Source organism: Miniopterus schreibersii (genome assembly GCF_964146895.1).
Source record: "Miniopterus schreibersii genome assembly, chromosome: 16".
NCBI lineage: Eukaryota > Metazoa > Chordata > Mammalia > Chiroptera > Miniopteridae > Miniopterus > Miniopterus schreibersii.
Window position 1 is genome coordinate 45,281,046 of NC_138116.1, and position 14,349 is coordinate 45,295,394.

The following is a 14,349-nucleotide window of genomic DNA, read 5'->3' on the forward strand; positions in this document are numbered from 1 at the left end:
GCATCTCCAGGACTTGGTGCTTGGGCGCCTGGGCTCACCGTCAGGGAGGACTCCATGGACCTCCTGTCCAGTGACTTGGCTCTTCGGTGTGGAGACAAGGGGGAGGCTGAGGTGTCCGGGAGAGGAGCCGTGGGGGCTTCACTGGGGAGGTCCTGTGGCAGAGAGTAGCCGCTAGTCAGTATTGTCAACACTGGCAGGAAGCAGGGAGCCCAGCAGCCAGAGCTGTGGGAGGGTCAGGACTGTAGAGATCTTGTTCCAAGTGAATGCTGTTTTTGCCGGGACAGAGGACAGGAGCCTGCGTCCCAGACTTCCCATCTAGCGCCTTCTGCTTTTTGCTTCAGGCAGTGCGTTCTGAGATGCCCTGGCTGTTGAAGCAGCTTTGTCTTTCAGACACACCAGTCACGGTCACTCTTCTGGTCCCGCCCACCTGCCCACCCCTTGCATCTTGGGGGTCACAGAAGGAAGAGCCCTGAGTTACGTGGCTGCAAAGCAGGTCACCTCAGGAGCCCAGAGAAAAACTGGGGAGGCAGATGAAGATTAGACACGTAAGGCCACAAGAGGTGGGTGGGCTGCTCAGGAGATGGACTGGAAACAGTCTACCTTGTGGAGTGGAGAAGGGAGGGCTATGGCTGCCACTTGAAAGAAAGAGAAGAAAGGCGTTCAGCCTGTGGCCAGGCCGCCTCAGAGAACAAGAGGCTCTAGTACCACCAAGGACCTAACGATTGTTAGAATAGCCTTTAGCAGAGATGGAAAAAGCTCTAATAGGAAGATGCAGAGGACAGGCTTTTCTTTAAGAAGTTCACTAACTGGAAAAGATGAGAGACCCAAGCAAATGACTATGAAAGAAGAGCAGGAAGCCCAGCAGAAATGTGCCCAGGTGTGTGCTGAGGGCCTCACAGAGGGTATGGGTCATATGCTGATGTGCCCCATCAAGCCCCATAAGGCACTGCTGGGCCTCAGTGCTCACCCGCTTCCTGGGGAATGCCCTCTTCTCACTACGGCCCTGGCGAGTGTCACTTGAAGGTGAGGGCCCGGCTGACAAATTGGTCTCCATGTGCTCTGCCTTCTCAATGTCCAAGGCTTCAAATTTCTCAATTACCTGAGACCTCCTGTAAGAGAGGACAGGAAGCTGCTGTGGGGAGACAAAGTCACTCCACAGACCAAGGTGGGTTTGGTCTCAGGTTGCAGAGGGGCTCCTTTAGTCAACAACCCCCTCACGGCTGGCCCATCCCAGCCTTTCTCTGGGCCTCCCCTTCTGTAGCATGTGGACACAGTACACTTGGTCAGTTCACCTCTGACACCCCTCCCTGAGCTCCCTCTCTCCCCATGCAAAGGGTAGAGATGTGCAGGGGCGGGCAGCCACTCATGGGCAAGGGCATTCCCTTGCCCTCTGCCTGCTGCCCCCCAACACTATAGGTCCCTGCATGGCCTGTTGTGTTGACACACTCGGCAATCACACAGCTCATCAGCGGGCATCCTCTCCTGAGCCACAGACGTGATCAGAAGGCAACCACCACCTTGGAAGGGGACAGCCCCTTCCTCATCGAATTCCTAGCAGATCATAATGTAGCCCCCACCCCAAAGTGTCCAAAATTTAGCAAGAAAAAGGCCCATGAATTAACATTGTTTCTGCCAACAGTAAAAAGAATCAAAAACCAAATTAAAACAAAATAAAGCAAGTTGATTTCATGTGAAAGGGCCGGCGGCATCATCAGGCCATCTACGGCTGGAGACGGAGCTGAGATGGGAGCGAAGCAGGCGGAGGAAGGGCGAGTAACGTCACAGCCACACAGCAGGAGGAGGTGGGGGGGCAAGACCTGGAAGAAAAGAAGGCTGGGAAATGAATAAACAGAAAGGGACTGCTTTTTAAAACCAAATAATGGTAAATCAAAATTATTTGAAGAATTAAAGAAACAAAACCCAGGTGATCACTGAGGAGGGGAGACCATCTTTCTCTCTGAGTCACAAGGAGTCTCCATGATGGGTGTGCGCAGGGAGGGCAGGTGGGGCACACTGGGGGCCTGGGTTTTGAACGTTGACAGGTCACAGGACCAGAGGCCTGTCTTCCCACAGGGACACCCGGGCAAGTGCCCTAAAGTTGCCTCTTAGGGAGGGTTTTGCGTTCTGAACAAGTGGTGTAGAGTCAAGGGGAAGGGAGTAAAGGGCCTCTGGGCCCAGGGGACTAAAATCTACTCTATAAGGATGAACAGAAGCAGCAGCCTCAAAACCTGAGAACCTTCCCCGCATCCCCCACCCCAGGACAGCTTTTGCTCAGGGATGGTTGCCATTAAAAATGGGTATCTTAGGGTTTATCAAGGAAGGCTCAATACCAAGGGCAGAACTCTGGGCACCTGCACCCTCTGCTCCTCCCTGTGCTTCCACAAGAGTGGGAGCCCCAGTGCACTAAAGCTCCTGCGGAGTCTTCTCCAGGAACAGAACTTATTCCCAGGCCAGCCTGCCAGAGCCAGCAGTGCAGGGAGGCTGAGGAAGGGCAGCAGGAGAGGGCATGCGTCTGAGCTCAGGAAGCTAAGGCAGAGGCAGAGTTCCCGGAACCACAGGAAGCTCTTGCAAGTGCTCAGCGTGGTTGGGTGGGTGATGCATCCCCATGCCCGACCATCGTGGTGAGATTTGATAAGATTCCAGGCCTGCCCCCAGGCCTCGGTGCCACCACTTGCTGAAGGAGAGCCCCTCCAACTGAGGCCAGGATCTAGAAAGCCCCAGGAGGGCCATGAGGAACAGCTCTTGGCTGAGTCACATGTGGACTGCATGCTGCAGAACTGCCAGGGTTGCAACACGAGGAATCAGATGAGAGAAGAGGAGAGCAGCCCTTTCTGCAGCCTCTCCACATGGATGGGGCTCTGGTGCAATCAGCTATGTTTTCTTGGCAAAATGGGAAGTTTTTAATTTGGTTCCCTTGAAGTACTAGATGTGTGACCACAAATGCCTCCCTAAGCTGGCTGATAGCACAGAAAGCAGGTGCTGCACCGCTGCTTGTCAACCTCTCCAGGTTCTCAGCACACTGGAGCCAACCCTGGTGTCAGTCACCAACAGTTCAACAAGGGCTATGGCCTCCCCATGCTTGCTCAACAGCAACTCTGAAAAGCAGAGATGATCAGCCCACACAGGACTGCTTAAGGGCCATAACTTTTCAGGAAACCAACTCGCCATCCCCAGCGGGGCCCTGGGCAGGCCTGGCTCAGCTGCCATTCTAGGTATCTGTGGTCAACAACCTGCCAATGTGGGGTTCTGCTCTACTCAAACAGGACACAGGAATCCAATCAAGCAAAGGTCAGCTACTGAGGACCAGAGAGCAGGCCTCGGGAAGTGACAGCAGCCAGCCAGATGTCATCAGGGTCAGTAAGAAAGTGACATTACAGTGTTAGGGTGCAGAGCTGGTTGGGTCCCAGGGGTGTCAACACCAGGTAAAAAACCATGATGGCAAAGAGCATGCGAAAAGCAAAGCCCCGGAGATGCTGTCAGCCCCAGGCCACTAGAGAAGAATGAGTTCAAAGCCAAGCAGGTGTGCTGAATGTTAATTCTCTGGTCTGCCCCTAAACCAGGGCGTGCTGCCCACACACAAGCCTTCATAACAGCAGCCTGCCCGCAGGCCAGCACAAAGCCTCTCCAACCCTGGTGACTGGCCTCCTAAACTCCTGGCAAGTCCCTTTACTTATATATTTCCTTAATTGCTTAAAGGGCAGCCCCAGTCATGTTATGGGAGCAAGGCCTTCCCAGTTAACAATCTGGCCGGACATGTGCCCCAGCTCCACTGTTCTGGGCTGTTCCCAGGAGTAACCCTGCTTCTGAGCCCCTATCTCTGCATCTACACACTGGGGATGCTGATACAGGCACCTCATGGGGTTACTAATGAAACAGGAAGCCAACCCACTGCTTGGTGGGGTGCTTCCCAGGCAACAGGTCAGTTTCCCTCTCTCTGTCTCTCAGAATTAGATAGATTCTGTTTTCTTCTCTTTCAAGACCAACAACTCTGGGTGTCTTCTCCTTATCCTGGAGGTTAACCCACAGGTCCTGTCTACCTGGCACATGTGGGAGAGTGCACAGGTGTTAAAAAGAGAAAGAAGGACAAGAGAAATGTACTCTGTTCCCTGCCAGCCCCTTAAGGGGTGCCCACTGCCACCCTGGCCTGTCCCCACAGCATGCCCTGACTCTGAGCCTTACTAGCTTTCGTTGGACAGTGAGGACATGGCAAACACTTCTGGAACTTTTTTGGAAAGCAAACTTCTTTGGGAACCTAATGAAAACTATGTATTTTTTTCCACTGGAAAAATGTACACATAAGACTTTAGAATGGTTTAGAGGGGTCTGTGAGCCTCCAGCAGCCTACTGGTTATCTGGGTGAGAACCCTGTTGTTAGGCACAGAGAAAAAAAGGCTGCTTACAGATTAAGGGTGGAAACTCTTATGGGAGGGGCACTTGGGCACTCTGGTCCAGACATGGGTTGGGAGGCCTCAGAGATAGAATCAAGCTCTTTCCCCAGAGCTCTGGGAAGCGCAGGGCCAGTGGGACAGAGAAAGGCAGAGCCCTGCTCTCCCCAGACCACAGTCACGTTCCAAACCCCCACCCTTGTCCTAGGTCCATCATCCAGCCTCCTCTTTCCCCAGGAAGCGGTGGCTCTGCTCAGTCTCCCCATTTCACATTACAGCCAGGCCTGAGAGTGCTGCTGCCAGGCACCCACAGCTTCCCAGGCTGCTTCGGCTGCCCTGTGGCTTCCTATGGAAGCAAGTGCTCAAGGGAAGAACTATGCTGCCACCCTGCCTCCCTGGGCTTGGCCATCTCCCCTGCATCTCCTTCCGTGCCCTTCACCCGCACCTAGAACTGGTAATGACAAGGAGAGTTTCTGCTATCACTGTATCTCTGGGGTCTTCTGCTTCCGCTGTCTCCTCAGAGAACACTATTGGGCCAGGAAGGAAAATATCCAGCCACACAAGGCCCAGGCAGCTGAGAGTACCCTCCCAGGTGCCATTAAGGTCCCAGGGCTAGAATGCACTCATGAGGAGCAGCTGCCCCCTGGCCCACACCTCTGGGTACCCAGAAATCCTACATTCTGACCACCAGGAGCTGAGTTCTGGAACCAGAGTGTAGGGTCAGGAGGGAAAGGATCCCCACATGCTTTGAACAGAAAGGGAGAACAAGCGTGCTCCCCAAGGGAAGTTTAGGCAACACGTGAAGGGGGTGGGGGATGTGTAAAGTGTGTGAGAAGAGTGCATACAAGTAGTAACAATATAAGTGTGAGACTGTATGTGTGAGTCCATGTGCAAGAGAAAATGTGTGAGTGTGCAGGACAGACTGTGTAGGGTTCGGGAGAGTCGGTGTGCCTGTGTGCGCACATGCATTCAGCCCTCTAATCCCCTCCTTACCTCCTCTCGTTGCCAAACAGACGGGCCACCTCTTCCCTGCCAGGGCTCCGGGCCCGAGTCCTACGCTCCAACCGCCTTCTCTCCACCTGGAAGGCTTCTCGGTGGCTGATCCTGACGGCCTTAGGGACGTCGGCCAAGGCGGCATACTGCCTGCTGGCTTTAAAGGCAAAGGTGCACCCCAGTCTCTCTGCTCCCCGCCCCCCAGTGCTGCCGGAGTCCATGTGAGCGGGAGGCTGGCTGGCCACATCCAGAGAGCCAAGGTAGCTGCTGTAGACCATTCGACAGGGGGGTTGAGGACCTGGGGAAGGAAGGGGATGACCGAGCTCCTGGGAGGGCGGTCCGGGGCCACTATACCTGTTATTGGGGGTGCTGGGGCTGGGAGGGGAGACCGGCTGGGGCAGCTGCTGCTCCTCGGCCTTCAAGTCCTGCTTGGTCTTCTCCAGGGAGAAGTAGCCACTCTCTACCCGAACTTTGCGGCCACAGTCCATGCGGTCGCTATTCATGGTGCTCTCTTCTGGAAGAAAGAGAGGGAGGTAAGAGAGACTCTCAGCCTGCTGCCATCTTTGGTTTCTGAGGATGTTTTTAAAAGCCCACAGAGATCCAAACAGAGGCCTTCTTTCTACTTTCATCTCCAAAGGCCAATGTGGTTCCCCAAGGGCAGACAGGGGATGGGAATAAATCTCCTTTCCACTGTGCCTCAATCATTTCTCCCCTAACCTGACTGCCTCTTGGTCAGACTGTCATGGAGGCCCTTCACTTCCAGTCTGGGGGCTCAACTGGAAAAGAAGGATCCTCCTCCCTCCCCCAAAAAGGATGTCCCACCAACTACTTCTTACCAAATATCAAGGAGGAACCAACTAGCCATTTAGTCTTTGAGGAGGGAAGGGGCAGAGGACTTGTACAGAAACCAGAGGAGTTAATGAATTTTTGATACAGATGGGTGTGTACTACCAAATGAGGATTGAGGCAACTTTTGCCCACAGCTAGTACAAAATGCATTTTGGCCAGAATGAGCTGGGTCAGTCTCAGTTGTCCACTTGTCTTTAATGATCTGGACAAAACATAAATACGAAAGCCAGCCTGTGATTTGTAGAGCCTTCAAGGGCTTGAATGAGGGAGGCAGAGACTGCTGCCCTGCTTCTGCTCAGGCAACTCCAAAGTGCTAAGTGGACAATGCATGGTGGTGCCGATTGTTTCCTCTCCAGCACCCTCTTCCCCTACTTCACCCAGAGAAGAGGCCTGGCAGACGGAATGGGGAGGAGGCTAAGACAGCCCCAACTACCGCTGCTCTTAGGACACAGTGGGCTAGGCTAAACCTGGCCATGAAGACATAACTGCCACAAGGGACAGGAAATAAGCCTCCCCACATACAGACCTCATTACAGAGCATTTTCACTCTCACAACACCCACCTGAGGCTAACTAAGCAGGTGCTGTCCTCCTTTACAGATAGGCCTCAAGAGCTAGAGGGGCAGAGTCAAGGCTGGAGCCCAGGGATCCCAGTCCCACACCAGGCCAGGCCCTGCCCAGGGCTGATGGACATAGGAGGTGAGAGTGTCTTAGGTGTGGGGCTCACAACTGAGCTGTGCAGGCCCCTGACTGAGCCCTAAGTGCCAGCTCTGTAGGGACAGAGCCTGATCCAGCACTGCATTGGCCACCACTTACCATCTTCGCCCTCCAGCCCAGGTTCCCTGAGGGCGCTGGTAGGAGGAGGCTGGCTCTGGCTGGGACTCTGAGCTGGACTCAGGCTGCTTCCATCTGGCTGTTCCTTGGCCCTCATTTCTTCCTGCCAGAGTGTAGACTTGGTGGTGGGGACTTTCTCAGCACTGGGGATGCTGCTGCTGGTGGTGACAGCCATCTTGGCTGGGCCTGGCTCCTGGGGGAGAGATGGTGTCTGCAGAGGTACAGGAGCACCAGCCCGAGCTAGCCAGGGGCCTTGGGTGCCTGAGTGTCTGCTACAAGATCAACTACACAATGTCAGGGGCCCAAAATTCCCAAAAGGGAAGGCTCAGAAAATAGAGAGGTCTTGGTCAGCGTAGAAGCTCCTTCTGGATGGCAATGTTGCCTTTTCTCCTTTGCAGCTCAGCAAGCACCCCCATAGAGCTTGGTCCCATGGGCTTCAGGCCAGGTCTGGCAAATGCATGGAACAAAGGCTTAGGGTTTCTGCTCAAATCCTTAACACCAAACACACGCAAGTTCTCCCTGCCCACGAAACTAGACAGAGCCCAGAGCAGTGGGCCAGACGTTAAAGGCAAGACCACAAGTGGGTGGTTTAATCTGTCATTCCTAGACTTCCAGGTGCTTGGGATATGAGTAAAGGAAGCTGAAACAGGGTGAGGAAAGAACACACCACTGAGATGGGCCCAGTGGGGTGAATGAAAGCATGTGCTCACACAGCATCCATATCGGGGCCAGCCCTTGGCCTCACCTACACTCCTATTTTTGGTCCTAGGACGCTAAAATGAATCTGGGACAGTGTGTAAAGGAAGAAGTCATCAGATGCAAACCAAATATACCACTCAAATCTGCACTCACACCCTCCCACCCAACCCCTGTACAAGCTCGATGGGAATCTACAGTCTCAATCCCATCTCTCCCAGGTCAGTAGCGTTGATGCTCCGTGGGAGAAGCATTCGTGCAGGAGGCACTTAGACACAGGAAGTCCAATCCCAGAGTGCACAGGGCACTTCAATACTGCAACTAGAGCCCAGACAAGGGTGGGTTAGCTGGACACAGGGAATCCAATCCCAGAGTACACAGAGAATCTTCACTCAACACTAAAAACTAGAGCTCAGACAACAGTGGAGCCGGGACCACCAGCTGCCCTGCAGTGTGCCAGCTCACATCCTAGCACAAGCCCCCTGCCCAGCCCAAAGACCTGGGTGCCAGCTGCTGAGGGGGTTAGATGGCTTTGGGCCCTCTCAAAAGTGAGGTATATATATCTTAACTGTCTTCCCCAAAACACGGGGGGTGATGTACAAATGGCCACTCTCCCACTCCCATCATGGTGGCCAAACCTTATTCTTGAAAACCTACTTTAACTCATATTTGGTTTGGGGCTCTTGTAAGAATTATAGACGACCAACACAGGTTATGTGTTCCCATGCAGACCCAGTATAACCACTGGCGCATTAACTAACAACTATGTGCATCAACTATGTGCTGGGCTCTGCATCGGCACTGTAACACCCAGTCCACACCAACCCACCTCGCAGTGGGGGAAGAGAGGCTTGCTCAGCCAATAAGGGAAAAAGTGAGGCTTCAAGCGTCTTCCAGCCCCAGGAGTCAAAGGAGCAGGAGAAAGGCCCAGGATTGGGGGTGCCTTGGATGGGTATCCTGGAGGACCCACCAAGAAGCCCAGGTACCACGCCTTACAGGAAGGATAAAGCCGGGGGGCTCTTCCCACAGACCCAGGACACACACGACTTCCTGCTGCATTAAAATTGCAGCAGGCCCAATTCCCAGGCTGGAGATTCCCAAGATCTTTGTCCCCTCAGAAGAAGGGGACTTCTTGGAAGAAAACAGTGATGGTTTCTGACAGTTTCCTGGGGGCTCCAACAGAACCACTGAGCTAAGGAGACTCAACTCCAGGGCCACTTGTCTCTTCAGTCAGCACCGCTGCCCTCCCTTCATGCCCCAGCAGCAATGCTCTCTAAGTCACTCTAAGTCTTCCTGCTGTGGCCCCTCCCAACAACCCAGGGCCTTCTGCTGAAAGGCCACAGGCCAGAGGCTGGGCTGGCTTGGCTCTAATGGACTCAGGGTGGAGCTGGATTCCTCCTGCGGAGCGGGGTGCGGGTGATGTGAAGACCATCCTCAGTGAATTGATCCCCTCTGTGGAGGGGATGCTAGACCAGGACAGGCAGAGGTTGCCAAAAAGGGCCAAAGAGTAAGGAACAGGCAGCTGTGCTCATGAGGGAAGTGGCCTGGCTGCTGGTGCCCTCAGCCCCACCATGTGGGTGAAGTGCCCATGGCACACATGCAGCCCTCTTTGATGCTTGGGGTCATGACCCTAGCACTGGGGTGGGGGTGAGGTGGCAGGAATCCCCAAGAGACAGAGAAAATTCCAGGCCTAAGATCTAAGGGGCTCTGTCTGGGAACTTGGGGAACACATGCATTTCCCAGCACCAAGCAGTGATAAACCCACCTCCTGGCCCCTGGGCCTCCCAACCTGTGCAGGGCTGGTGACGACCACAGCTCCCTGCCCATGCTCCCCACTTCTGGAGGACTCTCCCAGAGCACGAGGGCCCTGAGGGTGGCCAAGGTCCACAAGGAGTCCTTTTTCTCTCCTTTGGTAGCCTGATTCCTCCTGCCAAGTCAGCAGGAACAGAGAGACAGTCTGGCAGCAGGGACAAAACCATGCTGGCTTCCAGGAGAGAGTGGATGATGTGGAGAACCCTGGACTCTGGGTACAGTTACTTTTCTTCTCCAGAGCAGATGTTTGGAGAGTAAGATTGTGCACAAGCCAGGCCAGGGCTCCATGGCACCAACTTCTGCTCCCCACACTGTTACTATTGTGGCAAAGAGGGTGCTGAGGCTCATGCTGACCCAGACCCTGGCTGCCTATACAAGAGGAAGGAGAAGCACTAGGTTTTCTATGTGCCAGTCCCTGTGTTGCTGGGACAGCTGCATTGCTCGTAAGACTGTCAACACTATAATAATCTTTGCTGTTTATCTGGCTGCTCAGAAAGGGTTTTCATAGCTGGGAGGAAAGACAAAAAAGGGTAAGGAGGCATGCCCCAGCCAAGGGGCCTGTGTCCTCCATGTGCTAAGCAGACCCCCTATTTGGAGTGGTTTCACAGAAAGCCTTTCTTCCTACTTCCTGGGCATGGAAACCGAGCAGGGACCCAATGGAAGGAAGGGTTCTGACCCGGAGTAGGGTGTATTTCTGCTCCCAAGCAGAAAACAAGATGACTAAGAAGCAGAGGTGGCAACTCACAGCACATGTGACCCTAAATGGGCCCAAGTGCTAGACCAGGAGGGACATGCCTCAGGGAACATTTTACTATGGTCTCTGAAGGCAGGAGCAAGAACCAAGAGCCTGGGGAGCTGAGGAGATGGAAGGAGCCAGCCTCCCAAAGCTCCACTTGATAAAGTGAGCACCCGGCTTGCACACCTGGCTAAGGAGACAAGTGTCCCCTGGCCTCACAACTCTGGAATGTGGGGGGAGGGGCAGTAAGATCTCCATCCTTCCTGCCCTGGTCATACCCTTGGTAGATTATCGTTGCTTCTCTAGCTATCTCAGCACCTCTTGGAATGAACAGGGCCCGAGTAAGCAGCAGTTCCCGGGAGCCCATGCCTCTTAGGCCCCAGGCTTTGAAGGCTCTGATCAGGGCAAGCCTGTCTCCTCTTCCTGCCCTGGACTCAGCTGGGAGCCCCCGGCCCTGAACGAGAGGCTGTGTGCTCTCTCTGCAGCCTGATCCTCACCATCCCTCAGGATCCGGCTTGGGCCTCTCTCTCTGACGTTCTCAGAAAACCACTTGGTGCCTATACTCTCCAAGGCCCCAACTCCCAACTCCTGAGACACTCTTCATGAAGGGAACCCTGGGCTCTCCTGCCTAAGTTTCCAGAGGGCAGGGTACAGCAGAGCAATGCTTCCAGCTCCCCACTGGTTTGATCTGAAACTACCCTGGGCCATAGAAAAAGAAGCCGGGGTTCTTGTTTCTACGGGAGCCACTAAGGGTTTAGGCTTTCCCCACAGTCCCATCTGGGATACTAAAACACTCTCAGCATCAGACTGTGGAGGAAAAACCTGACCAGAGATCCCCAACTCTCCTCTGGAGAGGCTCCACAACACCCCATGGAACTACCTTACAGGGGCATGGACCCCGGTGAAAGTTCACAGCTTCCAGAGACCAGTGGCCTCCAATGTGATAGTCTGGAAAGCAAGCAGCAGAAGGAAGAAACCCATCCAGGCTGGCCTCCGTCAGGGCTCAAGAGAGACTGAATGGAGGAAGCTGGGACCCCAGGAGCCTCAGGAAAGTGGGTAACTTCCCCACATTTTGATCACGTGGCTCCTGCTACCAACTGAAAAGGTAAAGTTTGGCAGTATCTGGGGGGAGGAGATATCATGGGGAAGTGGACAGCTAGGGAGCTGGAACACAACCAAATTCCTGGGGCTGGGCTTAGTGGTCTTCTACACATGGAGGTGCCTTACTTAGAAATGCAGTGGAGCCCTGGACACTTACTCTGCCCAGACATCCTTCTCTCAAACCAGGCAGCTCTGGGGGATGTGCATGTGTATCTGCTAGTCCCCAGCAAGAAGCTGCACTTTCAGTCTCCAAGGATGGCTCTTAGTGCATCTTGCCAATTTCTTGCCAGGGACACTACCTTCTGGGGCTGCTCTATCGGCAAGAAGCCAAGTCATGCATGTTCAGGGGAACCCGCAGGGCGTGGGGGTTATAGGGAAGAAAGGAACCCAGGCTAGCACACACCTCCTGATCCTGCCAGGCCAACTTCTGTCACTTGGTGAAGCAGAGAGCAGCCAGTGAGAATTGCTAACCTCAGGGGTAGCCTGGTTCTGCCATGGGCTGACTCTCTGCCAGGCTCTGGGCCTTGCAAGATGCCAAGGGATCCCAATCTCTATCCTGCCCACTCTCAGGGTCACTGTGAGACTCGATCAGGCAAGGCAAGAACACTTGGTAACAGTAAAATTTGGAGCAGAGAGAAAAAGAGTAACATTTATTGAGCACCCATACTGAGCCCAGTACTTCCTTTCATGCTCACAATAGTCTAACTAGATTTCAACAGGCCCATTTTGTAAATCAGTTCACTGAGGCTCAGAAAGGTTAAGTTGCTACACCAGGGCCCCAGGAGTGTACAGCATGGCATGGAGCTGCAAAACCACTTCTGGTACCGAGCCCCTGTACATGGCATGGGAGGGAAGGAGGAAGAAAGTGGCCTCTGGGGAAGGACTAGAACTGGTGAGGCCACCCCAGCCACCTCCCACTCTGGTCACATGGAAGTGGGGCAGGGACACAAAAATCAAGACCAGCGCCAGTGTTTTCCATTTATGGTGAAAGCCCAGAGCAGGAGTAGGGTCCCCTGAGAGCCCCTCACTTGGCCAGAACACTCTAGGACCTCCCTGCCCAGCCCCCTTTCTCAGCCTCCTGTCTTCAGAGTCATCGCTATGTGGAAAGTGGAACTGAGCTGAGGCATATGAGGAATGTGTGTAGCAAGCAACCCCTCCCAGCATGTTCTTTGTTCCCCAGCAGCAGGCAGGACAGCCAGGAGAAGGGACACATACTGTGCTACTGCTACTCAGCACCTGTCTCCTGGGTGGAAACCTCCTGGGGAAGCCCCAGAGCACACAGGCAGGCCACCCTGTCCCTGCAATGGGTCCTGCCCAGTGGCTCAGAGAGAAGCATGCAGACTGCAGCCCACAGCCATCAGAAGGAAGAAGAGAGACAGGCTGGGCTGACCACCACCTCAGCCCTGACCTGGGCCCTTCCTCCACCCCCAATTTTAGGCGGGGTCGTCTAACTTCCCAAAATACTCTCACTTCTATCCCCAGCTCCACTGCGGAGAAGCCAACTGGCAAACCCACTGCCTACCTGTGGTGTGGGAGGCTCCACTTTCCGCTTCTTCTTCTGGTTCTGCTTGTTGGTCCTGGGATAGACCATGAGCATCTCTAGCCATCTGGGGAGAAAAGAGAAGAGAGCAGGTCAGACCCCTGCTCTCAGGGAATAGGATCCTGCCTTGTTGAGTGGTCCAAGTACCAGGTCCCATGCTTCACCCAGTGGCGGGCCTCTGAGCACCCGAACAGGGCCAAGCACCAGCCAGATTAGAGCCTGCCACTGCCAGACAGGAACTGACAGCAGCGCAGCCCATGGCAAGCACAGACTATGCGGGGACCAGGTTCGGGTGCTGATCCTTCAATGACCACAGTGCAGCTGGCCCAGGAAGGACGTGAGCTGCAGTGTGGTGGAGTGGCAGACCTGACCACTGGTTCCAGAGTGCAGGCATGTCACTGTCCCTATCTTCAGTGCTCAGACTCAGCTCTATAACTACCCTCCAAGATGGATCTGGTTAGCGCACAGATGCATTAGACTGGGAGCCATTCAGGGTTCTCAAAGTAGGAAACAAGGAGTCTTGCAACCAAAGTTCCCCACACCAACTCACTTCAGGGGCTGAGCAGCTGACCTGCTCCTAGACCCATTCACTCACCTCTGGGCCCCACCTATACAGTGAGGGCGCTCGGCACCTCAGCTTTGGTGAAGCCTGGCAGAGCTGCCCAGGGACCTACAGCAAGGCCCACATGCTGAAAATTCCACTCCAGAACATCATCAAGAAAGGTAGCAGGGGAGTGCAGGAAGAGCAGAGGGTGTAGATCTGGATCTGCTACCCTCTAACCACAACCCTGCAAGGCTCCCAGCCCCTCTAAGCTTCAGTCATTCTCTCTGAAACCAGGGCCTAGATTAGGCCCTGCTATGACGACTTGCCTCACTGAAGCTTTGTAACATTTGGGAGGCTTAGAAGAAGGGGGATAGGAGGAGCAGAGGTCAGGAGTGGCCTGGTGAAGAAGGGTCCCAGTGCTCTCTCCAGAGGAGATGGTGCCACAGGGAATACTGGTCCACTTCTTCCCAGAATACTAGGGTCCATGTTAAATCTTCTGCCAGCTTGTGACAAGGGCCGGTTGTGGTGGCTGAGCTGCAATGTGAGGGAGAGTCCGCACTAGCAGCACTGTGGCTGGAGGGTGCTGTGACTACCAGCACTCCAAGCCTGGGACAGGGAAAAGGGCTGGTGTCTTAGCACTCAGAGGTACTTCCTTAATTTGGGGTGGAGGAAGGCTGGCCATATAGTCAATGGCCTTCTGGGACAGCCTCAGGAGGGTGTGCTAGTTGTGTAGTTGACAGCTGGTGCCAGGAAAGTGGGCTGTGGGGAATCATAGCATCTGAGATCAGGGGCTACCCTTACCGCAACTCAGCCCAGGGCAGGATAGTCGATTTATTGAGAATATCAACAATTATCTGTGC

General features: G+C 54.3%; 1 protein-coding gene across 13 annotated transcripts in view; it reads right to left on the reverse strand.

Annotated features, from left to right (window-relative positions):
• MPRIP (myosin phosphatase Rho interacting protein) overlaps positions 1-14,349 on the reverse strand; it is a 151,196-nt gene that overhangs the window by 50,165 nt on the left and 86,682 nt on the right. For 3 of the 13 annotated variants that reach the window (XM_081162351.1, XM_081162344.1, XM_081162350.1), the window contains 6 exons: positions 12,928-13,012; positions 7,043-7,271; positions 5,733-5,892; positions 5,379-5,645; positions 968-1,109; positions 39-152 (listed from right to left, as the gene is read on the reverse strand). In XM_081162351.1, the coding sequence (XP_081018477.1) occupies positions 39-152; positions 968-1,109; positions 5,379-5,645; positions 5,733-5,892; positions 7,043-7,271; positions 12,928-13,012 (997 nt within the window). Of the gene's footprint in view, positions 1-38; positions 153-967; positions 1,110-5,378; positions 5,893-7,042; positions 7,272-12,927; positions 13,013-14,349 lie in introns of all 13 variants that reach the window. The other 10 variants (XM_081162348.1, XM_081162354.1, XM_081162347.1 and 7 more) reach the window with 7 other exon arrangements.